Source organism: Leuresthes tenuis, unplaced genomic scaffold, assembly GCF_036924035.1.
Source record: "Leuresthes tenuis unplaced genomic scaffold, fLeuTen1.0.hap1 SCAF_12, whole genome shotgun sequence".
NCBI lineage: Eukaryota > Metazoa > Chordata > Actinopteri > Atheriniformes > Atherinopsidae > Leuresthes > Leuresthes tenuis.
In genome coordinates this window covers 34,685,250-34,710,542 of record NW_027325366.1, presented here as the reverse complement: position 1 = coordinate 34,710,542, position 25,293 = coordinate 34,685,250, and the positions used below count along the sequence as shown (strand labels likewise).

General features: G+C 45.6%; 1 protein-coding gene and 1 long non-coding RNA gene across 2 annotated transcripts in view; both read left to right on the top strand.

Moving 5' to 3' along the window:
• The window catches only part of LOC140319289 (titin-like), a 159,625-nt gene that overhangs the window by 39,807 nt on the left and 94,525 nt on the right, over nt 1-25,293 (top strand). Inside the window, 41 exon segments of the mRNA XM_072396876.1 lie at nt 84-365; nt 454-729; nt 830-1,108; nt 1,198-1,476; nt 1,571-1,858; nt 1,938-2,216; nt 2,432-2,713; nt 3,224-3,502; nt 3,588-3,869; nt 3,957-4,235; nt 4,325-4,612; nt 4,711-4,989; nt 5,076-5,357; nt 5,494-5,772; nt 5,959-6,237; nt 6,360-6,638; nt 6,766-7,044; nt 7,914-8,192; nt 8,279-8,572; nt 9,213-9,492; nt 10,467-10,762; nt 11,074-11,361; nt 12,636-12,776; nt 12,883-13,165; nt 13,258-13,441; nt 14,095-14,175; nt 14,290-14,557; nt 14,866-15,075; nt 15,348-15,425; nt 15,511-15,537; nt 15,695-15,751; nt 15,828-15,872; nt 16,312-16,365; nt 16,507-16,578; nt 16,897-17,049; nt 17,143-17,220; nt 18,105-18,281; nt 21,342-21,392; nt 21,554-21,649; nt 22,238-22,285; nt 23,657-24,922. Of these exon segments, the coding sequence (XP_072252977.1) occupies nt 84-365; nt 454-729; nt 830-1,108; nt 1,198-1,476; nt 1,571-1,858; nt 1,938-2,216; nt 2,432-2,713; nt 3,224-3,502; nt 3,588-3,869; nt 3,957-4,235; nt 4,325-4,612; nt 4,711-4,989; nt 5,076-5,357; nt 5,494-5,772; nt 5,959-6,237; nt 6,360-6,638; nt 6,766-7,044; nt 7,914-8,192; nt 8,279-8,572; nt 9,213-9,492; nt 10,467-10,762; nt 11,074-11,361; nt 12,636-12,776; nt 12,883-13,165; nt 13,258-13,441; nt 14,095-14,175; nt 14,290-14,557; nt 14,866-15,075; nt 15,348-15,425; nt 15,511-15,537; nt 15,695-15,751; nt 15,828-15,872; nt 16,312-16,365; nt 16,507-16,578; nt 16,897-17,049; nt 17,143-17,220; nt 18,105-18,281; nt 21,342-21,392; nt 21,554-21,649; nt 22,238-22,285; nt 23,657-24,922 (9,576 nt within the window).
• Nucleotides 22,485-23,648, top strand: LOC140319813 (uncharacterized). Its single transcript, XR_011917983.1, has 3 exons — nt 22,485-22,528; nt 22,894-22,929; nt 23,102-23,648. It is a non-coding gene; the product is annotated as an uncharacterized lncRNA (long non-coding RNA).

Below are 25,293 nucleotides of genomic sequence, written 5' to 3'. Positions count from 1 at the left end.
GATACTGGTTCCTCATGGTTATCACTTCTCTTTAAGTTGTACTGAGCTCCACACTCAGTAACATGTGCATGTCTCCTTTTCAGAACCCCCATCTTTCACTGAAACGCCTGCAGAAGTGTCGTTAGTAAGAGTAGGAGACAGGAAGGTGTTTGAGTGCAAAGTTGTTGGTACTCCAGAGATCTCTGTGCGCTGGTTCAGAGATGGAGCTGAAATTCACCAAAGCGTCACACACAGCATGTCGTTTCTGAACTCTGTGGCCACCTTAGACATTAGTGGAGTTAGCGAGCGCGACAGTGGGAGATACTTCTGTGAGGCCCACAGTGAGGCAGGAACTGTGAGTGTCTCTGCTGGGCTGGAAGTCAAAGGTTGGTTCCCTTTTACATGTTTGGTAAAACGGAGACTTCACCAACCAACTCGGAGGGGATTTCAGTGTGGTTTGCTTTGTTATTTCAGAGCCTCCTTCGTTTGTTAAAGAGCTTTTGTGCCTTGAAGTTGTTAAAGGTTCCACCGCAGTGTTTGAGTTCAAAGTGGCAGGAAGTGCTCCATATAAAGTTTCATGGTTCAAAGACAAAAGACTCATCAAATCCAGCCAAAAATACATGATCACTGATGGTGAGGCGGTGGGCTTGAAGATCCAGGACTGCAGAGTGGAGGATGTGGGTGTTTATGAGTGTGTGGCAGCTAACGAGGTTGCAAGCTGCGCTGGCTCTGCAGCGCTGTCCCTGAAAGGTTGGTTTTACTGCTCATTTCTCAGATATCCTCCCACTGAACACCACAGCACTCTACACTTTCTACACTTCACATTATAAAAATCTTTTCTGTCTGTTAGTCGCGCCAACTTTCGTTGAGAAGATGGAAAATATCTCCACGGTTTTGGGAGATCCTGCGGTCTTTCACTGCTCTGTGGAGGGTTCTCTGCCACTCGCTGTGCAGTGGTTAAAAGACGAGCTGTGGATCCCAGAGGATCCACAGGTCCAGAGAACTTTTCAGAACAAAGAAGCTGCTCTCAGGATTCCTGCCTGTGAAGCCACTCATGGTGGGAAATACACCTGCCAGGTTGTAAATGCAGCAGGCCAGGATAAATGCTTTGCTACTCTCTTTGTGCAAGGTACCTCTGCTTCAAGCACATTTCTTCTTCCTAACCTTTGAGCCGGCTCTAACTGCATTAACCCACACCCTTATATCTTGGTACCATAGAACCACCTACAATCCAAGAGAACCCAGAAGTGGTCAAAGTGACCCGTGGGGATCCAGTTAGTCTCGAGTGTAGGATAGCTGGAACTCCTCAGATGAGTGTTAGATGGACCAAAGATGGCAAAGAGCTCCGGCCAAGCAGCAAACGTCACCTGTGTGAGGAGAGCAACCTCAGCAGTGTGTATATAGCGTCCTCCCAGCTGGAGGACAGCGGAGAGTACCTGTTGGAAGTGAAAAACTCTGTTGGAACATGCAGCTGTGAAGTCATGCTGATTGTTTTGGGTTTGTAAAAAAACTCTTTACAGGAAATATCTTTTACTTTGTAAAACTGCATTTTTCTCTTAATCTAATTCTAATTTGATGTTATTTGAAACAGACGGAGTAGTTCCTCCCACATTCACTAAGAAATTAACGAACATTCAAGCACCTATGGGTTCAGTGGTTACAATGGAGTGCAGCGTGGTTGGTTCGGCTCCTCTATCTGTTGAATGGAGCAAAGGGAAACAAAAGATCAGCAATAGCTCACAGTACAAAGCTCTGCACACTGGAAACAAAGTCTCACTGGAGCTCAGACTGACCGGAGGTGCGGATACAGGAGAGTATTCCTGTAGAGTCTCAAATGAAGCAGGCAGCTGTGTGTGCAGTGGAGTTCTTACAGCTAAAGGTTAGCATTCAGGCTTTTGAAAGGATCAGCTGGCAGCTGGCAGTCGTGTATCATAATCATTTCTCTGTGTGGGTTTTAGTGCCACCCAGATTTGTAGCTGAACCTCAGTCTCAGGCTGTTGTTCCACAGTCTGACGTACTCTTCAGAAGTGCCTTCGAGGGGACTTCTCCATTTATGGTGAAATGGTTCAAGGATGACATTGAACTCATCACTGGAGCTTCGTGTACAGTTAGACTGGAGCCGTTTTCCTCCTCCGCTCAGCTCCACTCAGTCGGGACTCTGCATGGGGGCATTTATTCTTGCCACGTTAGCAACGAAGCAGGCACAGTGAGAAGTGCAGCAGAGTTGTTGGTGAAAGGTTGGACTATTCTTTTTTGTCCACCTCCACTCATTTAACTCCATCTTTTTCTCCATCTTCACAGCTCCTCTTTCTTTCTTTGATTTCATCCATTTATTTGCAGGTTATCTGTGTTGTCTTCAGAGTCACCTGTTCGCATCCTCCATCCATCCCACTGATGCTCAGCTCTCACTTTATGTCGACGATAGTAACTTCCTCTTTTTTTGACTTTGCAGAGCCTCCTCAGTTTATCCTGAAACTGCCTCCCACTACCTTTGTGAAGCAGTGTGAGGGACTCCGCCTTGAATGCAAGGCCACCAGCGCACGCTCCCTGAAAATGTGCTGGTTCAAAAATGACCAAAAGATAAGCGACGGAGGAAACTATAAAACCATGTTTGTTGACTCGACCGCATACCTCCAGCTGCGCTCCACGAGGTTTGAGGATAACGGCGTCTACACCTGTGAGGTTCATAATGATGCTGGCAGTGCGAGCTGCAGCACCACCCTCACTGTTCAAGGTCAGCTGTCCAGCGGATATCTTGACTACACGTTGCTGTGTGGATTTGTTCCCTCTGAACTTGAGCAGCATGAAAGAGAAGGAATGACTCTTTCTGTGATGCAGGTTTTGATTATGAGGCTTGTGTTTGAGTGTTTCTGGAAGCCTGTGTAAAAACTTCAGGATGGAGTCTGGATTCCAGTCCTCCAGTGTGTCAGAAAGCATGAGTGTGTCTCTGATTAGGAAACCTTTCTATGGTGGAATGACTTGCAGTACACCTGTTATCTTTTATCCCGTCACTCTCTGGTCTCGACCCGCCCTCACATCACACAGTAGCATGAACACGAGTGTTTCTCTCCCTGTAGATGGTTGTTTTTGGTAAGATGGATTCCTCCAGCATGGACTGAACTTCAGCATGACCCTCCACCAAGGCTTTACATCCAGTGGAAATGCTCATCTGAACTGCTTGCCATGAAGACTTGCTTGTCCAAGAATGCCACTTTTTGTGAATTTATGACAATATATTTTGCAGAATCCCCATCCTTTACTAAACGTCCAAGCCCAGTGGAGGGCACTGTAGGCAAAGATACCAGCCTGCACTGTGAGGTGTATGGCACGCCGCCTTTCCAGGTCACCTGGTACAAAGACAAAAGACCACTGAAGGAGAATAAGAAATACAAGCTGGTGTGCATGGGCAGCTCTGCCACGCTCCATCTTCTGAAACTGGAGCAGGAGGACGCTGGTCTTTATGAGTGCAGGGTGTCAAACGATGTAGGGAGTGAGGTCTGCCGCACTACCGTTACCCTCAAAGGTTTGTACAGATTCAGTGGCCATATCCTCAAAACTGAGTCCACTGAGCTCCTCTCCTCATGTGTGATCTTTCCATTATGATTCAGAACAACCGGCGTTTGTCAAGAAGCTCGTTGACCAGTCGGTGAGAGCTGGTCAGCAGCTGACTCTCACAGCAACAGCGAAAGGCTCTGAGCCTCTGACTGTGTCCTGGGTCCAGGACAAAGATCACATTCTCAGAGACAGCGACAACAGGAAGATCTCCTTTGAGAACAAAATGGCCACTCTGGTCGTGCCCAAAGCTGACTCGACCACAGCTGGCAGATACACCTGCCAGCTGAGGAACGACAGCGGGGTTGTGGAGTGCATCTCCCAAGTGACCGTTTTAGGTTTGTAGAACTCCAGAGTTGATTATAACATCAGTGATGCCAGACTAAGAATTCAGCCGGCTTAACATCTTCTTCGCACACTTTTAGAACCTGCTGCGGTTGTGGAAAGCCCAGAGTCCATGAGTGTGAAGTCAGGAGACAATGCCTCTCTTGAAGTTACAGTATCTGGTTCACCTGAACTGAAAACAAAGTGGTTCAAGGATAACAAAGAGCTCAGTGCTGGTGCTAAGTATCAGATGTCCTCCACGAAGAAGACTGCCATCCTGAAGATTCGGTCTGTCGAAAAGACCGATGCAGGAGAATACAAACTAGATGTGACAAATCATGTTGGGACAGCCTCTTGCAAAACTAAGCTGTCGGTCTCAGGTTGGTGACCCTTGCAGATAACCTTTTTTACCATCTAAATTTGCGGGCAGATCAGAAATGCCTCCTAACATAATGTTCTTTCACAATAGATAAGTTGATTCCACCAAGTTTCATAAGAAAGCTGAGAGACACCCACCTAGTTGTGGGTAAGCCTGGTGAGATGGAGTGCAAAGTCACCGGATCATCTCCTTTAACAACTTCCTGGTTCCACAACGGACAGGAGATCAAGAGCAGCCCAAGCTATGACGTCAGCTGCACTGATAATAACTGCAGACTGAGGGTTCAAAGTGTCAGGATGTCAGATGCTGGTAAATACACGTGCAAAGCTGTGAACGCTGCAGGAGACTGCGAGACAAGTGCTTCTATGAGTGTGACAGGTCAGTGAATGCAGCAGATCATTTGGTTGAGGATGATCCACATCACAGGAAGAGTTGATAATTATCTTACAATCTAAATCTTTTTTGCTTGAAACCAGAACCTCCATCTTTTGTGGCTACACCTGAAGCCCAAGAAACGTTACCTGGCAAAAATGTAACTTTCTCAGCTAAAGTAAAAGGAAGCGCCCCCCTTAAAATCAAATGGTTCAGGGGAACCAGGGAAATGCTTCATGGAAGAGGCTGCGAGATCTCCATGAAGGATGATGTGGCCACTTTGGTGCTCCTCAGGGTGGAAGAGTCCCACGCAGGAGAGTACACCTGCCAGATCATTAACGATGCAGGGAAGGAAAGCTGCCCGGTGCAGCTGCTGGTCAAAGGTTTGTAAGCATGATGGACCTCCTTCGTAACGTGTGCTCTTCTGACAGTAAGCAGTGAATAATGATGATGGAATTACCTCTCTCAGAACCAGTGCACTTTGTGAAGAAGCTGAAAGACATTTCTTCTGAGAAGGGCAAGCCTCTGAGGCTTGAGGTCACCTTCTCTGGGACTCCCAGGATAAATGTGACCTGGAAGAAGGACGGTAAACTCATCTGGGCCTCATATCAGTACAACGTGATCACCACAGACAGGTCCAGCATCCTGGAGGTTCTGAACTCGGACAGATTGGAGGCAGCTGGCAGATACTCATGCGAAGTAGACAACGGAGTAGGAAGTGACAGATGCGAAGCACAAGTGTCACTTTTAGGTAAAATGATTAACTCGTGCATGTTATTGGAATGATACCGGATCCTTTATCATTCACTCATTCATTAATTCATATATTCATCCACACCTTAACATCTGCAGTTTTACTTAACCATCATCATCATGTTTCATTTTAGAACCCCCATACTTTGTTGAGAAGATGGAGCCGGTAGAGGTAACTCTGGGTGAAGCAGTCACCCTGAGGTGCCGCCTAGCAGGGACTCCTGAGATCTCTGTAGCTTGGTATAAGGCTGGTGGACAGCTGCGTAAGTCAGCCACTTGTTCAATGGACTTCACAAACGGTGTCGCCACTTTGAAACTGATCAAGACAACTAAGTTCGATCACGGTGAATATACCTGTAAGGCCGAGAACCGGATCAGTTCGGCCTCCTCCAGCTGCAACGTGGCGGTGAAAGGTGATACTCACTTTCCAAAATTAACATTTCCCAACATTTCTAACAATGTACATGAGGAGAACAACTCATGGATAAAATACTGATGTAGCGTCACAGTTCTTAATGTGTTTTTGGTGCAAGCTAACTGACAGAGAGCCATGATGCAGGGCATGAGGCACTTTCTTAAACCAGCATTGCTTCTCTCAGAACCGGTGCACTTTATCAAGAAGCTGGAAGACACGACCTTCACAGTCGGTCAGCCGCTGAGACTGATCTGCTCTTACGCTGGGAGCCAGAGGGTCTACGTCACCTGGAAAAAAGACAACCAGCTGATTTGGGCATCTTATCAGTACAACGTTAGAACCACTGATTCCACCTGCGTTCTGGAGGTGCTGAACAGCGACCGGCCTGAAGCCGCTGGAACATACACGTGTGAAATTTCCAACACAGCTGGAACTGATGTTTGCCACGCTCGTGTCAGCTTAGGTAAAGTCACAAACTCATCACACATGTAGGGCACTCATATAGGACTAACCTCATGTCCATAACCCTGATCACAGCCAGCGCAGCAGGCTGCATTCAACTAACCCAACCATTGCTCCTCTCAGAACCAGTTCGCTTTGTGAACAAGCTGCAAGACACATATTTCCGACTCCGTGAGCCTCTGACCCTGAAGTGCACGTATTCTGGGAGCCAGAGAGTCCACGTGACTTGGAAGAAGGACGGCAAACTAATCTGGGCGTCGTATAAGTACAACGTCAAAACCACCAGTGACACCTGCATCCTGGAAGTCCTCAACAGCGACCGAGAAGAAGCCGTCGGAAAATACACGTGTGAAATCTCTAATGCCGGAGGAAGTGACGTCTGCCATGCAAATGTTAAACTAGGTAAACCATGTGGCTCAGTATTTCATTGCAGAGATAACGAATCATTTCATAATGTTACCAGCTTGTTTAAAAGACCTAACACCACTGCTCACATGCTCTAACTCCACCATTACGACTGATCTCTTAGAACCTGTTCGGTTTGTGAGAAAACTGAGAAACACCTCCTATAAAATCGGCCACGCTTTAACGCTGGAGTGCAGGTTCACCGGCAGTCAGAGGATTTATGTCAGCTGGATGAAAGATGGCAAACCTATCTGGGCATCGTACAAATACAACGTCAAAACCACAAACTTCTCCAGCACCCTGGAGGTTCTTAACAGTGACGGACGGGAAGCAGCCGGGAAATACTCCTGCGAGATTTCCAATTCAGAGGGCACTGATATCTGTCACGCTATGGTTAAGATAGGTAAAACTAACACCTGCTGTCATCATTACTGCTGAGCTCACAGTAGCCAGTCCCATTTAGTCTTTTCACATCTGCATTTATTTGCTTCCTGTAATATTAACTAACACCTAACATTGCCTCCTAGAACCTGTGAGCTTTATCAAAGAGCTGGAAGACACGACTTTCAGGCTCGGGGAGCCACTGTCGCTGTACTGTGCTTACAGCGCGAGCCCCAGGGTGTATGCAAGCTGGAGGAAGGATGGGAAACCCATCTGGGCTTCATATAAGTACAACGTCAAGACCACAGATAACTGCTGTATCTTGGAGGTCCTGAACTCTGACCGGCTTGAAGCAGCAGGGAGATACTCCTGTGAAATCTCTAACTCTGAGAACACTGCTGTCTGCTATGCTCAGGTCACACTAGGTAAACATTTACTGCAGAGGACCAGAGTGAGGGCTCCTTATTTTCAGCTTTTAATGATCAATAGGACCAAAATGTACAGCACCTCAGGACAAAATAAAAATAATTAGATTTCTTTCTCAGTAAATAATGACACAGTGTTAAATGTCATGTTGTCTTTAACCCATTTTACTACCTGATGGTTTTCATTAGAACCTGATGAAAGAGTTTAAAGCGGTTTTACTGGAATATTTTCTGCAGAAAATACAGATATTTGCTCTGTTTTACAGACAGTTAATGGATGCACTGCTCAGATGTTTTCTGCTAACTGCAGAGAAGTTGAACATAGCTTTTATCATGTGGTCATACATAAAAAACTGGAATAAAGGAGCCCCACTTGCAGTTTTACTGATCATCATTTTTCACCAACTTCATTCCATCATTTCAGCCATCTTCACTCACTAATAACCAACGTCCTTACCTCTCATAGAACCTGTGCGCTTTGTGAAAAAGCTGGAAGACATGACCTTTAGGGTTGGCCAGCCTCTGAAGCTCCAGGTCACATATACAGGCAGCAAGCATGTGTATGTGGGCTGGAAGAAGGATGGCAAGCCAATCTGGGCCTCTTATAAGTACAACGTCAAGACCACAGACCAATCCTGTGTCTTGGAGGTCCTCAACAGTGACAGAGAAGAGGCTGCTGGGAGATATTCTTGTGAAATATCAAATGCTTGTAGCTCTGCTGTCTGCCACGCTCATGTCAGACTAGGTAAATACCCGCTAACATACTCCATCACCGCTTATCTCACAGGTTAGGGCACGCCACAGCACTAACACCATTGTTGCCTCTCTCAGAACCAGTTCGCTTGGTGAAAAAGCTAGAAGACACGTCTTACAGGCTGGGCGATCCACTAACTCTGAGCTGCACGTACACTGGCAGTCAGCAAATCCATGTGAGCTGGGTGAAGGATGGGAAGCCCATCTGGGCCTCGTACAAATACAACGTCAGGACCACCTGCTCCTCATGCGTTCTGGAGGTCCTCAATAGTGACAGAGAGGAGGCAGCAGGGCTCTACTCTTGTCAAGTTTCCAATACAGAAGGCTCAGAAGTCTGTGACGCTTATGTCATTTGTAAAACAACTAAAAAAGGTATAACTCATCCCATGTAAGCTCGCACACTAACATGAACTTCACACATTAATACACAGATATAGAAGGATGTTCCATCTGGTGACCGGCTCTGTTCCACTGGCTTTTGTTGGGCACATTTCAGAGAACGATTCTTTTTTGTGGGTGTTTCAGAAGAGCTGAAAGAAGAAACTGATTTTTTGCTGGTTTACACTGCTTGAAGATGATGCGCAGCGACTATTTGCTGCTTATCATCCTCCTCTTTGCACATTTTCCTGTGTTCCCACCATCAAAGGCCAAAAGAGCCAGAAAAACCATGGTCATAGCACCAAGTCCACTCCTGTTTAAATCATTCTTTGATACCATCCTAGAGGTTACATTTATCAGTCAGTTTACAACAAAACACCTCTCTTCTTCACCCAAGATGCATGTCTTTATTGGGCACCATGAGGCTTTGGTCTGCATTCAGAAAGAATCCATGATGCTGTTCAGTAGAGGCTGGTAGAACAGACACTGGTCCACAAACTTTTTCAGAACTCCATTTGGTAAACTCAGGCTAACTGACTCTCATCAGTTAATTATAATTACAGTTTAATGTTGGAATTGTAACCTATGCTTGCTAACCATCACTGCTTCTAACAACCATCACTGCTTCTCACAGAACCTGCCCGCTTCATCAGGAAGCTGGAAAACGCCGTGTTCCGAGTGGGCGAACCGCTGGCGCTTAGAGTCGCGTTCACTGGTAGCCAAAGAGTGAGCGTGAGCTGGAGGAAGGACGGGAGACCCATCTGGGCCTCTTATCAGTATAATGTCAAGACGACAGACTGCAGCTGTGTGCTGGAAGTTCTGAACAGCGACCGAGAGGAAGCTCGCGGGAGATACACTTGCGAAATTTCCAACTCTGAAGGCTCAGATATCTGCCATGCTTATGTCAAACTAGGTAACAACAACCATCAGCTCAGTACCCATGATTCATTTAATGCATGAAGAGTTCCTTTAGGTAACCACCAATCCCACTCACATAGCTTTTGTCCAAGGCCTGTAACCTTTCTTACTTCCACATTTAGCTAAGGCTTCCTCCACCCACATAGCCTTTATTTCTATACACAAAAGAGCCTCAGACTCCACCGGCTACTGCGCCGTGACACACTGTAGTCTTTGGTCCTCTGTCTGATTTCAACATTGCTTCTCTCAGAACCTGTACGGTTTGTCAAGAAACTAAAGGACGTCGCCCACGAGCTGGGTAAACCTCTGAGGCTGGAGTGCACCTATACTGGAAGCCAGAGGGTCTACGTCACATGGAAGAAGGATGACAAGCTGATTTGGGCTTCTTACCAGTACAACGTGAAAACAACCGACTCCGTGTGCGTTCTGGAGGTCCTCAACAGCGATAGAGCTGCTGCTGCAGGAAAATACACGTGTGAAATTTCCAACGCTGAAGGAACTGACTCCTGTCTTGCTCATGTTAAAATAGGTAACACACTAACCAACACACTGATCCCATCTCACGTTCTTTCGACTAACGCTAACATACAGAGCAGCTGTTTCCTGTGGTTGAATGCCTGTTGGTAACGAGGAGGAAGGGGCTCAGCCGTCCTGGATCGTGCTGTGGATGAGTTTAGGGCTGGCTGGTCTGGTGTAGGGCAGGACTGTAGAGAACAATGTTTTGTATGGTTTCAGAAGGCTCTGTGAGGATGTGTTGACGGGGCCAGATATCTACCCACAGTCAGGACTGTTTTTCATGGATATTCTGCTTTTCTTTGCTTTTGTGTCGCAGGTTGTCTTAAGCTCTTTACTGTGATGCTTTAGCTGGTGCTGTGCTAAGGGCCCAGTGGCCTGGTGAAGGATGTTCACACTTTTATAACCATTTCCCATATCACAACATGGCCTGATTTTATTCATTTTCTCCCCTACAAACAGAACGCAAAGTTCCTCCAAACTTCACCTCGAAGCCCTCTGAATCCATGGTGGATTCCACTGGTAAGATGGTAAAGATGGAGGGTCGGGTGTCTGGCTCCCAGCCAATGACCATCACCTGGTACAAGGACAACACAAAGATCTATGCCTCTGATAAATACAACATCATCTTCAAGAACAACATGGCTGTGCTGTGTGTCAAAGACTCCTCTGTTTCTGACAGTGGAGTTTACACCTGCGAGGCTTCTAATGAAGCAGGCAAAGCTTCATGTCAGGTGTCCCTCACAGTTTCAGGTAGGAATATGTCTACTATTCAATGTGTCTATTATCATTTATCGTCTAAATCCAGTTAGACTGCCACCAGCAGCAGTCCAGTCCAATATGAGAAACAGGTGCAGCATCTTAAGCCGTCCACTAAGAACTCAGCAGATGACTATCATAATGTAAATGTCTGGATTACAGCAGGTTCCTTTGGAATCAGAAACAAAGCCTTGGTAATCCAGTGTCCGTCTGAAGGTTTCTTCTAACTGCTGCAGAAAGTCCTGTTTGCCATTGTTTAAAAAGCAAGTATCTGTAGTTGTCCCTTTTTTCAACCATTTCTGTAGAAACTGGCCAGGCTCCCAAATTTGACGTTCCTCTGAAGCCGGTGGAGGTGAACGAGGGGGAGAAGCTCAGCCTCAAGTGCCATGTCAGAGGCTCTCCCCCCCTGAACATCCAATGGATGAAGGACAGGAGGGAGCTGAAATCCGACCAGAACACCAAAATCACGTTTGCTGCTGGCTCAGCCTGCCTGGAGGTCAGCTCAGTGGTAAAGTCTGATGCAGGAGATTACCTGTGTAAGGCCAGCAATGCTACCGGCACTGACTTCTGCAAGGCCAAGGTCACTGTGAAAGGTAACCAAATCTGTCTGTGATACTTCAATAATTCACAGTAAATTTCATCTCACTACACTTTAAACAGAGATTAAACTATTTCAGTATAAACCCAATTAGATCCAGTCTAACTTGATCAATTTAGAATCAAATTTGTTGTCATAAATTGATCAACTAAATTTATTACAGTTGTTTTCATAAAATGCCAATTCAGAAAAAGTTGCCATGCTAAGGAAACTAAGGGACAGCACAGAAACTTCTGTCAGATCCAATCCCCCATCCTGAGCATGCATGAGGTGACTGTGGAGAGAAAAAACAGGAAGAAACCTCCATCAGAACCAGAACCAGGAAGGGTCCATCTGCCTGGACCAGCTGGGGCTGAGAGGACAGGAAAGAGGGGACAACAAGCAGCGTAACACCAGGCCAGAGACACCTGCTGAGAGAGAGAAACACAAGTTAATGACAGCAATGATGTCATCTGTACAGGTCCAAAGAGAACGACTTCAGTTTGTCTGAATTTAGAAGCAGACAGTTCTGAGTCATCCAGGTCTTTATGTCTTTAAGACAGGCTTGTAGTCTAACCTATTGGTTTCATCTGGTTTCATAGATAAGTACAGCTGAGTATCATCAGCATAACAATGGAACTTTATGCCATGCTGTCTGATAATGTTACCTAATGGAAGCATGTAGAAAGTAAAAAGAATCGGTCCAAGCACAGAACCCTGAGGAACTCCATGACTTACTCCAACGTGTGAGGAAGATTCTTCATTTCCAAGAACAAACTGGAATCTATCAGATAAATATGACTTAAACCAGCCTAATGCAGTTCCTTTAATCCCAATAACATGTTCAAGTCTCTGTAACAGAATGCTGTGATCGATCGTATCAAATGCAGCTCTGAGATCCAACAGGACAAGAAACAAGTCCGCTATCAGAGGCTAAGAGGAGATCATTGGTAACTTTCACCAGTGCTGTTTCTGTGCTATGATGCACTCTGAATCCTGACTGAAACTCTTCAAACAGATTATTTCTGTGTAAATGATCACAAAGTTGAGCTGCAACTATTTTTTCAAGAACTTTAGACAAAAAAGGGAGATTGGATATAGGTCGATAATTAGCCAACACTTCTGAACCAAGAGTAGGTTTTTTAAGTAAAGGTTTAATTACAGCAACCTTAAAAGTCTGAGGGACATATCCTGTCAACAGTGACGGATGTGAAAAAGGATGTGGGACTAAAACTGAGGATTGGTTGGGTCTAAGATGCTATTTCACTCATATACACAATTTCTTTTCAGATAAAGGAGCAAAGGCCGCCCCCACCGAGGCTGCCGCCCCGGCTGCCGCCCCGGCTGCCGCCCCGGCTGCAGCTGCCCCAGTCAAAAGGCTTGACAACCTGTACTTCATCGAGGAACCCAAAAACATTTCTGTCTCAGAGAGTAAGGAGGCTTCATTGCACAGACCTGTTTCACCACTGGTGCCACAAATTTCCACATTTAGCTGTATGTTTGCTTCTTTTTACACCTATTTTGTCTGTTTTTGTAGAGGGCACCGCAACCTTCATCGCCAAGATTGGCGGCGACCCAATCCCCAGCGTGAAGTGGATGAAGGGAAAATGGAGACAGATCACCCCCGGTGGTCGTATCTCCATCGAGCACAAGGGCCAGGATGCCAAACTGGAGATCAGAGACGTGACGAAGTCTGACTCGGGTCTCTACAGATGCGTCGCCTCCAGCAAACACGGAGAGATCGAGAGTGGTGCTGAGATGGAGGTCACCAAAAAGGAGGAGATGGAGGGAATTGGAGACATTCGGACAAGGCTCAAGAAGTAAGGCTCTCCAAAGAAGTGAAGCAGACTCGTGTCCACATCCTGCTGAGGGAAGGACACCATCTCTGATGATGTTTTTTCATGTTCGTCAGGACTCCTTCCAAGCAGAAGAGTCCCAAGAAAGACGAAGGCGTCGATATCGTGTCGCTGCTCAGAGGTCAGGACCCTAAGGACTACGAGAAGATCCTGCAAGAACACGGAATCCACGACTACCGAGCGATCCTGCAGGCCATGGAGTTCCTGAAGAGGGAAAAGGAGATGGAGACGGGAAGACCGGTATGATGCAGCATGGCAGCACTCCTCATAATGGTGGGGTTTTCTTTCTCATGTGACTTCTAGGCATTTTTCTGGACTCTAGTTGCCTTTACTGAAAGTGCAGGGGGACGGTAGGTGGTCTGGGCCTGCTATGACCAGGATGATAGGCTGGCTTTTAGAATACAGACTCCTGTTGGGACTGGACATCTGGTCTGAGACATGAAGACATTTAGGAACCTGTGAGAACCTGTGAGAACCTGTGAGAACCTGTGAGAACCTGTGAGAACCTGTGAGGCTGATACCGGCATTTAGTCCAAACATGGAGCAGGCCTTTTGGTTTGGTCCAGTGATGGTAAAAGATCTTTTGCTGTTACAGAACTTCTGTTAACTCTCCTGTGTCATTATTATCTGAGTTATGCTAAAGCACTGATGGGATGTTAGGATGTAAAAGTAAAACTTTCCCTAATGTTAAGGACCAGATTAGGCCCATGATCCTCTTCTTGGTTTTTGACCATGTTCCAGGGTTGTCTCTTTCCTTTATTAAAGCTGACAGAATCATTTCTATGTTCTGAGATGTTTGGGGAAGATTGTTCGTTTGAGCTGAGCATGTAATCGGACTTCAGAACAGATTGTGACGGCGGTGCCCTCACATGGTTACGTCTGCTCTGCTGCAGGAGGCTGAGCGTGGTGGTCGGGTGGAAGAGGAAGACATGGCGCGACTCATTCAGCAGTTGGAGGGACGCATCACCACCGAGGTAAACTCTGCTTCAGAAGGCTGGATTCACAGCCATCGTGGGATGATCACATGTCACACCGCACTACATGACCAGAGCATTTGAACGTGTGATGGAGTTGTTTTTCATCCTCAGCCCGTCTCGGTGGTGGAGGACATCAGCGACCAGACAATCCCAGAGAACCAGAGCGCCACCTTCGAGTGTCAGATCCAGATCAACTACCCAGAGATCACTCTGACCTGGTACAAGGGCACGCAGAAGCTGGAAAACAGCGACAAGTACGACATCAGCAAAGTGGGCGACCGCCACTCTCTGAAGATCAAGAACTGCCAGAGCAAGGATCAGGGCAACTACCGCGTGGTGTGTGGTCCTCACATCTCCAACGCCAAACTGACCGTCACAGGTAAGAGTTTGAAGGTCCTGTCCCCACGCTGGGACCTCTCTTTAAACTGTCCTTATGTCCAACTCCTCCATTTGTCGGGAGCTGGTTACAGGACAGGTGAGCTCAGCCTGACTGACCTCTTCGACCCTGCCGGTCGTCCTCAGACTGTTCTGTTTGTGTTTTTCTGCTTCCTGTTTCTCTTCTGTGTGTCTTTTATGCAAAACTGAGTCAGAACCAAAAAACTGGAATCTTAACACTTTAATAGCATCAGATCAAGAATAATCAGCTTCATAAACTTTCAGACGTTAACTGTGATTGTCTGGTTTTAGCCGACCAAATTCAGTTCACAAAACGCATTCAAAGCATCGAGGTCAACGAACGCCACTCTGCCACCTTTGAGTGCGAATTGTCCTTCGACAACGCCACCGTCACATGGTACAAAGACTCATGGGAGCTTAAAGAAAGCCCCAAATATGACTTCAGGAGCGAGGGCCGGCGGCACTTTATGACGATCAGCAACGTGACGGCGGAGGACGAAGGTTTGTTAAACATAAGAAGCAGCATCTTCTCTCACTGACACTGCGATAGAAAGCTGTGAGGCGTTCTCTTCAGGCGCTGCAGAGATGCACAGCGAGAGGATCAGTTTCTTTAAATGAACAAAATAACAACTTCCACAGCTGCACAGATCAAACTGAGTTCACTCACTAATCTGTTGCATCCAGAGTCTCTCTCTGGAAGCTGCGCCATGATTTATTCAGCAGAGATCTGTGATGAAAGTGTAACTGAACAGCTCTGTGATGTCACCCGTCAGGCGTTTACTCTGTGATCGCTCGTCTGGAGCCGATGGGAGAAGCTCGAAGCACAGCCGAGCTTTACCTTTCGGGCAAAGGTGTGTATGTTGAATCAGACAGAGGGTGGGGGCTGTTCTGTCAGTTAGCAGCTGTGATAACACCTGTCTGCCCTGTCCTTCACAGAGATTGGGTTAGGAAAGGTTCCTCAGGGTGAGTATCTAAAAGGAATAAAACTCAGTTTAAATCTGTGATTCTTATTCTCTAACTCAGTGAAAATCAGCCATCTTTTAGATACTAATGTGCAGTTTTACTGATGCGCTATAAATGAATTCGACACTAATTTACGTGTTTGTGGCCAAACGTGCAGACGTCCCGGACGCGTCGGTTCGTGTCCCAGAGACAGCCTCCATGGTGGTTAGCAGAGGTGAGTCTGGGACACATTGAGCCCGACCCGAATGGGCTCAGATTCTGTCGCTCACCTTTTCTTTCTCTGCCTAAAGATTCCTCTCAGTTTTATCACTACGAGGAACGAACTGAAGTCAGAGGTACAGCAGCTGAAATGTGATGATTTTCTGCATTTCACCCATCACCATTAAACAGATTTAACCATCATCCTCCTGTAATCTTCATCCTCAATAACTGCGTGATCGTGTTGAACTCAGTGAATATTAATCATCCCGTAACACAACGACCTCTGAAAAGTGTCTCTCAGATCCAGCTAACAGGGACAGTCACACAGAGGAGGATTTGACTCTGAGTTCTGACTCACTTTATTCCCCAAATCTGACATAAAAGTGTTGAAATTAATTCTCTCGTTTCTAAATCTTTTGGTGAATTTTTATTGGAACATCAGATTTCTTCATTTTATCCCAAAATTTTAAGGTTAATCCAAGAATTCAAAGTCCTAATCCTCATCTGATTAGGAGAGGAAAGCAGTGATGAAATATCCTCTAAAGCTGATTATCCTTTAATGATCTGCTGTAGAGTTTCAAAGTGTGACAGTTGAAGAGGAGACGGTTCACTTCTCCTCTGTCACAGGTATCAGTCCTTCACTTTATCCGCTTCCTGTTTGTTCTGTCGCTCTCTGTTGGTTCTCCGTGTTCTTCGGTCATACGTGTGCTGAACAGGCAGCAGTCCTTCGTGTGTCAGGTTCTCTCTAAGTTCACTTTTCTCCTTCAGCAGGACAGAAAAAAGCTGTTGAAGAGATTGTTGAGCGGACTCAGATTGAAGTCAGAGAAGAAGTTCCTGCAGGTATATCTGCTTTAGAGGAGGCTGTTCACAAAGCTTGAGGCTGAACCTGTGATCAGAGCCAGCAGCCTGCTAACCGCCATGTTTCCCTGTGAAACATCTCATAGCTGCTGCTTTTAGAGGCCTGTACTGCAGTAGCTTCCTGTTTCAGCATGTTTGTGGTGTGGATCTTCTTTTGGTCTGGTCTGTCTCTTCTTCTGTGTTTTTTCTTCTTTCTTATTAACCTAACTGGAGTTTTCTGTACAGTAGATCGTAGCAAGTAGAGTAGAGAGTAGAGCTCGGCTGTCATAGTTTTAATATGAACTTTCTTGATCTTTCAAGTTCCTGAAGTTTACAGCAGACCAGAGGAGAAACCCTCTGAGCGTAAAGCTCCGGCTCCACCTGCACTCACAGGTATCTGCAGACAGCAGCTCTTCATCACGTCTTATTGTTCCACCGTGTGTTGTGTCGTTGGTTTTAGTCCCTTCGTCTTCGGTCAGATTGTTTGGTTTATTCTTGTCTGTCTTAAACACCTTCTGCTGGCTTTGCTGTGGTCAGAAACTGAAACTTTATAATGATATTTTAAAGTGCCTGAAACAAAGAAGCCCCAGCGTGAGGCTACCATCAGCGCTCCACCTCAGAGAGAAGAGGCTCCAGGTCCAGCAGGTAATGTTCGCCATGTTTTATGTGTCTGTGAGTCTTCGATGGCTCACGTTCTTCATTTTTCATATAAAACTGAGAATCTTCTGCAGCTACTCAGAACTTCTTGAACATTTTAGACTAATTATTTTATTACCTGCATTTAAATAGAAAACTGTTTTACAAAGCAACAATTGAAAATAGAACGTTTAAAACTTTTATATTCCTGATCAATCAGTTTGGGATATATAAACCTTTGGGTATATAATCCTTTGGGTATATAAACCTTTGGGTATATAATACTTTGGGTATATAAACCTTTGGATTTATAAACCTTTGGATATATAAACCTTTGGGTATATAAACCTTTGGGTATATAAACCTTTGGATATATAAACCTTTGGATATATAAACCTTTGGATATATAAACCTTTGGGTATATAATCCTTTGGGTATATAAACCTTTGGATATATAATCCTTTGGATATATAAACCTTTGGGTATATAAACCTTTGGGTATATAAACCTTTGGATATATAAACCTTTGGGTATATAAACCTTTGGATATATAAACCTTTGGATATATAAACCTTTGGATATATAAACCTTTGGATATATAAACCATACTATAAAGCAGAGCGTGTGAGTCTGAGATTTCAGATATAAGTTCATATTGAACCTTTTTATTTGACTTTCCACTCGTTGATGATTCAAATATTAACAGTTCGATATGTTTGTGAGCTTTATTTTCTCTTGACTGCTTCCTGTATAACTGAATGTTGGCTGTATTCAGCCTTCTTATCAGAACTGTGTGTCTGTCTGGTTTTTTTACTTCTTTTCCTGTCTAAACTCTTAAAATTCACACATTCTTTGAGTCAAGTGACCGTGATATTTCTGTGTTAACTTTGAAGAACCTTCAGTTAGCACCAAACCAAAACCGGAAGCAACAACAGAACTGAAAACACTTCCTCCGGAGTCTAAAGGTCCACCCCAGAAACCGGCAGAACCTGAGCCCAAAGTGGCCAAACCAAAGCGTGAAGTGGAGGCACCAAAAGTTGAAACGGTGAAGAAAACACCTGGACCCAGAGGTAAAGTATTGACGCTTTGCTGGAAACACATTGTGGTCCGTGTCTGAATAATATCGTGTTCATTGTTTTTGCTGCTAACCTCTTGACCCACGCCTTTGCGTTGGTCACATGTGGCTTCTTCAGTGTTTATAACCTCTCTTTACAAACTGAGAGGCTGCTTTCATGCCTTCAGTGCATTAACAGTAAAGCTTGCATCGTTCCTGATGAGACTGAAAGGATAAGTCGTCCTGACACTGAGGACGTCTTAAATCGACCTACTCAGATAACACTGTTTGTTCTGTGTTTCTGTGTTGAAACACTCAGCTGAGTGGACGATTGCACTGACGCTGGGTTACCAGCGGGTTATTTACTGTGTTTAAATGTTCTTTAAAGCACCAGAACTACCAAAGTCAGAGGAACCTGTATCTCGACCAGCTGCAGCCTTGGTTACTCCATCGGCTCCAGGACGTCTGCCAGCTGAAGGTAGTGATCGTTGACCTTTGATTCCACAGTTGCACAGTTTCTTCTTCTCTCTTCTTTCTTTGAAATTCACTCGTTTAGAGTGTGATCTTTGATTCCATGTTAGCCTTCCTACTTACCTGTTGGTTAAACAATAAACGATGTTCTCTGAAGTACTAGATGTACCCAGACCAGAGGAACCCGTGGAACCCAAACCAGCTGCACCTAAAGTTACTCCGTCCAAGACAGCAGCTGCCCCAGTTAAAGGTATTGCACATGTTATCATGCCAGGTGGCTTAGGTTTACTGTTCCTCTGTGAGTTTGTTCTGTATTTCATGTTCTGTTGAATCTCATTGTCTTGTGGAACTTTATTTATGGTAATCTCTCTGGAACTCCCTCTTTGAAAATCTTTAAACATGCTAAGCACTCGCTAGAGTGTGACTTTTGATATAAGATTATCACCTTGTGATCAATGTTCTTCTAAGTTGTCTTAGAATCAAAGACACCTGAACCTCCTGGAAAACCGCACCTGCTGGCTGGTGAACATGAGCCAGAAGCTCCAAGAGTTGCCTCTGAAGCAGAACCAGAACCAGAAGAAACAAAAATTACAGAAAAAACAAAGAAAGTTCGAGAAGAACCAAAGATGGTTCCAGAGGAACAAAAGAAGGTTCCGGAAACACCAAAGAAGGTTCCGGAAGAACAAAAGAAGGTTCCGGAAGCACCAAAGAAGGTTCCGGAAGAACAAAAGAAGGTTCCGGAAACATCAAAGAAGGTTCCGGAAGAACAAAAGAAGGTTCCGGAAACACCAAAGAAGGTTCCGGAAACATCAAAGAAGGTTCCGGAAGAACAGAAGGAGGTTCCGGAAACACCAAAGAAGGTTCCAGAAACACCAAAGAAGGTTCCGGAAGAACAAAAGAAGGTTCCGGAAACACCAAAGAAGGTTCCGGAAGAACAGAAGGAGGTTCCGGAAACACCAAAGAAGGTTCCAGAAACACCAAAGAAGGTTCCGGAAGAACAGAAGGAGGTTCCGGAAACACCAAAGAAGGTTCCAGAAACACCAAAGAAGGTTCCGGAAGAACAAAAGAAGGTTCCGGAAACACCAAAGAAGGTTCTGGAAGAACAAATAAAGGTTCCGGAAACACCAAAGAAGGTTCTGGAAGAACAAATAAAGGTTCCAGAAACACCAAAGAAGGTTCCAGAGGAACAAAAGAAGGTTCCAGAAACACCAAAGAAGGTTCCAGAAACACCAAAGAAGGTTCCAGAGGAACAAAAGAAGGTTCCAGAAACACCAAAGAAGGTTGTAGAGGAACAAAAGAAAGTTCCAGAAACACCAAAGAAGGTTGTAGAGGAAAAAAAGAAAGTTCCAGAAACACCAAAGAAGGTTGTAGAGGAACAAAAGAAAGTTCCAGAAACACCAAAGAAGGTTGTAGAAGTGTCAGAAAAGGCTCCAACTCAACTCAAAACACTGGCAGAACCACCATTGGAGCAAAAGAAAGATCCAGAAGCTCCAAAGTTAGCAACTGAGGAAACATTAACAAGTGTCAGAGCACCAATGCCACCTCAAGACTTGGAAAGACCAGAACAAATTCCTCAGGCTAAAAAGCCCCAACAACAAGGTAGATATGTCTACATGACAAACATGACAAGTTTGGAAGTCTTATCTACTAATCCATGCTCATCCTGACTTCTAATGTACTCTTCAACTCTTAAAACTTCTGTCTGGATTTATGTTTACTGACTGTTGTGTCTGTTGACTTCATTTAAACGATTAAATCAGTAAAACCGAGGGAGACCTCAGCAGCCCGAGCTGAACCAGAGCTGAGGGCGTACACCCCCACCAGGAGAAAATGTGCATGTTTCTCAGGTCCAGAGCTCAGCAGTTAGATCTATTTCTGAATCTATTCCTTCTAGAAAAGTAGAAGTCCAACCAAAGTACAGACAGATCTGATCAGATGTGTCTGTTGTTCTCTTGGCCAACGCTCCATGGTTCAGTCTTGGGTGGAATCTTAAAGCATATCTCAGTTCTCCTGTGGACTGACGAGAAGTAAGAGCACCCACGGTTGAACGCATTAAGCTGTCGACTTTAAAGTCTGTCCTCAAAGTTTAATTACAGACAAGCAAGAGAAAGTTAAGAGATTTGAAGCAGAAGTGAAGCTCAGGAAGGTTTAGAGGAGAACTGAACAGTGGAGATTTTATAAAGCTTACGCAGAACAGAGAGAAGCTACAGAAACATCAGGGAGAGCCAAGAGGAAACCTGAGGAGGCCACCCACTAATGGAGTTCTCTGAAGCTCTAAAACCACTTCAACCATCCAGATAAGAACAGCCAACTGCAGAGAAATGTCTTCTTCTTTATTTCAGGCTTATGATCGCCAGAGATCAACCTCTTAAAAAGACCTTTCCACATTTATTGTGTTAACTTATGATCCATGTCACACTAATGTTAACAGCGTCCATCATCTGTGTGTCACTGTCTCAGGAGCCAGGCTCTGCCTCTTAAAGTCTTCCTCTTTGTTACTTCTTTGTGCAGTTTGGAGACTCTTGTGTCTAAACTGTCTTCTTTCATTGGTCTTTCTGAACTGCACCCTAGTCTTGGTCATGATCTTGGCATCTTTTATTTGCAGAGGAGAAACCTGAGCCGGTCCCAAAGCCTTCACCTCCTCCTCCTCCTGCAGGTAGTCTCTTCAGTTTGCATGTCCCCGTCTGTCCCACATATCATGAGTCAGCCATGTTTTGTTCTTGCGTCATTTAACCTTGCTTCAGATTTGTCTTGTTCCTCATTCTGTGTGAGTCATTGTTTTCTTGGTCATGACCTGGACGTCTTGTATTTCCAAAGTATCTCCTCCAGAGGAGAAGAAGGCATCTGCTCCGGCAGTACCAAAGCCCTCCGCTCCTCCTGCCCCTCCTGCTCAGAAAGTTTCTCCTCCTGCAGGTAGCTTCTTCTCTTGTCTGTTGCTGTAAATCAGTTGTCAGTCTGATTTGTTTTTGTGTGGGGATTAAAAAACTATCCTCCTTGTTGCCGTCTGTCGACTTCTTCTGAGAGGTTTCATCTGTCTGCATCATTGGCATCTTGTTTTTTTAAATTATTTCCTCCAGAAGAGGAGAAACCCTCAGTACCAGCAGGAAAGCCATGGGCTCCTGCAGCTCCTGCTGCTCCTGCTGCTCCTGCAGCTCCTGCAGCTCCTGCTGCTCCTGCTGCTCCTGCAGCTCCTGGAGCTCCTGCTGCTCCTGCTGCTCCTGCAGCTCCTGCTGCTCCTGCAGCTCCTGCAGCTCCTGCAGCTCCTGCAGCTCCTGCAGCTCCTGCAGCTCCTGCTGCTCCTGGAGCTCCTGCTGCTCCTGCAGCTCCTGCAGCTCCTGCTGCTCCTTCAGCTCTTCCAACAGGTAGATCATTACTCTGTTGGTCTGTGTCACTGTTTTCCACCTCCTCGACATCTTTATTCTGTCCTCTGTTTTGATGTGTTGCCTCTTCCATATTTTTTGTGTTGTTGGTCTTTACTTTTGGTATCTTGTGCTCCTCCAGAAGAAAAGAAACCTTCTCCACCAGTAGAGAAAGTTGCTGCTGCTGCAGGTAGTTTCCTCTGTTTGTCCTGTCCCAAGGAAATCTGTTGGCTCATAACAGCAGTGAATTCTGTCTGTCTGTCTGTGGTGTGCAGCGCTCTGTTAGTCATGGCTTGTTGAACAGATCTTTGCCGGGGATTTAATCCTGTTGGCACTCTTGTAGCTCCAGTTGCTCCAGTGGAGAAGAAACCTTCTGCACCAGCCGTGAAGGCTGAACCTTCCCCCGTCTCAGAGAAAGTCTCTCCACCTGAAGGTAACATCCCTGCCTTTAGTTTCATTGATGTTGTTTGTGACTGGTCTGAAACGTAGACCCAGTGACAGCTTAAATCTTTGATTTAAAATGTCTTTGCTGTCTGAATCTGTTGGTTTGTTTTCCAATCTGTCACATTAACAACTTTTATTGTATGGAGCCAAATAACCTTCTTAATGTTTTTAACAGTGTCTTCAGTGATTAAAAAGCCAAAGAAAGTGATTTCAAGCTCACGTTTCTTATGGAAACAGAAACAATGCATGTGACACGTAACTTGGTTCACACTGTTGGTTCTTTGAGTTTCTGGCTTTTGTCTATCAATATTTGTATTGTCTATACTGATATTGATCTTATTCAAATTCTTGCAGACAAGGAACCAGTTTCAGCTCCTGGACCGACCAAAGGTAGAGAAAACACGAGATTATTTTTTACTAAGTTAGAATCTGAAATGGATTTTAGAGCCCCAGAGACACCCCTTGTGTGTGTGTGACGTCTGTGTTGTTACATGATGTCGTGTTTCCGTCTGTATGTGAGTGTTATAAAATGATATATTTACTCCCTCAACCACAGTGCCAGCTCTTAAGCAAAAGGGTAAGGTTCCTGTTCAGGAGGCGGTACCATCAGGGACACCTAAATTAAAGAGTAAGTTCACCAAAATACCCAGAGAGAAGGAACCAGAACCAGAGGTCATTAAGCTGAAGAAGGTTCCAGTGAAACCTCCAGAACCTGAGAAACAAGTCGTAACTCACAAAGCAGAGGTGACCAGACACCATGACCCAGAAATAACAGTTCATGGTCTTCATGACAGAGAAGATCGAGAGATAATGACACTTGGAAAAATTGAAAAAGTCTTCACTGCAGAGGAGGAAGTAGTTCAACTCGCATGGTGTGAGGAGTCCACAATACCTCAGGTTGAACCAAACACTGAGAAAGAAGGATGGACCAGAACCCCAAAAGCACAGACAGACGAGGCGCCTGAAGCTCCTGGTGTACAGAAGAAGAAAATAACTAAACTGCCAAAGGAAGACGAGCAAAAAGAATCTGTCCAATTAAAACCATTCAAAAAATCAGGGAAGCCAGAAGAAGAACCAAAAAAGATCAAACTGAAACAGGTGCAGGCTAAACCCAAAGACCCTGAGAAGGAAGTCATAACTCCGAAAGTTGAAGTGACAAAGCAGTACGATTCAGAACTGACAGTTCAGAAGCTCCGTGACAGAGAGGATCGGGGCGTAAAAACACCCGAGAGACCTGAAAGAGTCTTTACTGCATCTGAGGAGGCATCTGAGCTCGACAAAGGGGAGGAGCCTGAACAGCCAGACGAAGCAGAGGACAAATCCAAATGGATGAGAGCCCCCAAAGCGCAGACAGATAAAGAACCTGAGCCAGATTTTACCAAGAAGAGAATAAAGAAACTGCCAAACAAAGAAGAAGAGCAAGAAACAGTCACACTGAAGCCTTTTGATAAAGCTCCAAAACCAGAGGCCGCCAAACCACCAAAATCTACCAAAGATGTTCAGGCAAATACGGACAGCAAACAGCCTCCTTTGAAAAGAGGAGAGGCGCTGCACAGAGATCCCCCGACAACTCCAGATGCCCAGCAGGAAGCACCACAGAAGAAGAAAACTGATCAAGTACCTAAAGATGAAGAATCTGCAGGATCTGACAAGCTGAAAGCAAAGGCTAAAATAATATCCACTCCAGATAAAAAGGAAGAGCAGGTTGTGTTGAAGCCTGTCACCAAAATCATCAAGTCCGATCAAGCATCCGAGGAAGAGAAACCTCACGGGAAAGAGGAGCCAGCTGTTCCAGGAACAAGACCCAGTCCTCAGGGACACCAAGAGAAGATCCCACCGATAGATGCAGAGAAAGAGCTCCCAAAGAAAGATGCTGAGCTCAGAAAAACCACTGCACCCAGGACCAGGGGGGAAAACACCGAAGAGAAGCCCATCAAATCTGTTGAGCAGCTGAGGAAGGTTGACCTGAAGAAGACCCCATCACCAAAGGCTGAGGGCCCAAAGCCAAAAGAACCGGAGCAAGTCCCCACTGAGAAGAAGCCAAGTCCTGGAAAAGTCAAAGGGGTTCCCAAATCTGAGTCCCCCAAAGACTCAATTGAATCTGTTAGGCTTAAAAAGCTTCCCAAGAAGCCTTCGGCAGAGGAGCCCTCAGAACCCAAAGAGCCTGGCAGGGAGCAGATCCCCCTGGTGAAGGAGGTCTCTCCTGGAGCTGTGAAGATGGAGAGGGTGACAACGCAGCCAGAGGAGGAGGTGATGGAAGAGGATGAGGGCGAGGAGGAAGAGGAGGAGGCCTGGGGCTGGGAGCTGGTCCCCTCGGAGGACTGGAAAGGTGTAGAGGAGGATGGGGCGCTGGAGACTCCTGGGATGCCCGGCGCCAGACGAGGTGAGCTGGACACCAGAGAACTCTCCCACATGATGGTTCTGGAGCCTCCTCACCCCACCTCAGATGTCCCATCTAATGCTCATCGCACCCCTTTTATCATTTCATCTCAAACTCATTCATCTCTCCATCGATCCATCTGGAAATCCATCCATCCATCCATCATCCATCATCCATCCATCCATCATCCATCCATCCATCCATCCATCCATCCATCATCCATCATCCATCCATCCATCATCCATCATCCATCCATCCATCCGTCCATCTATCCATTCATCCATCCATCCGTCCATCCATCCATCATCCATCCATCCATCATCCATCATCCATCCATCATCCATCCATCATCCATCCATCCATCTGTCCGTCCG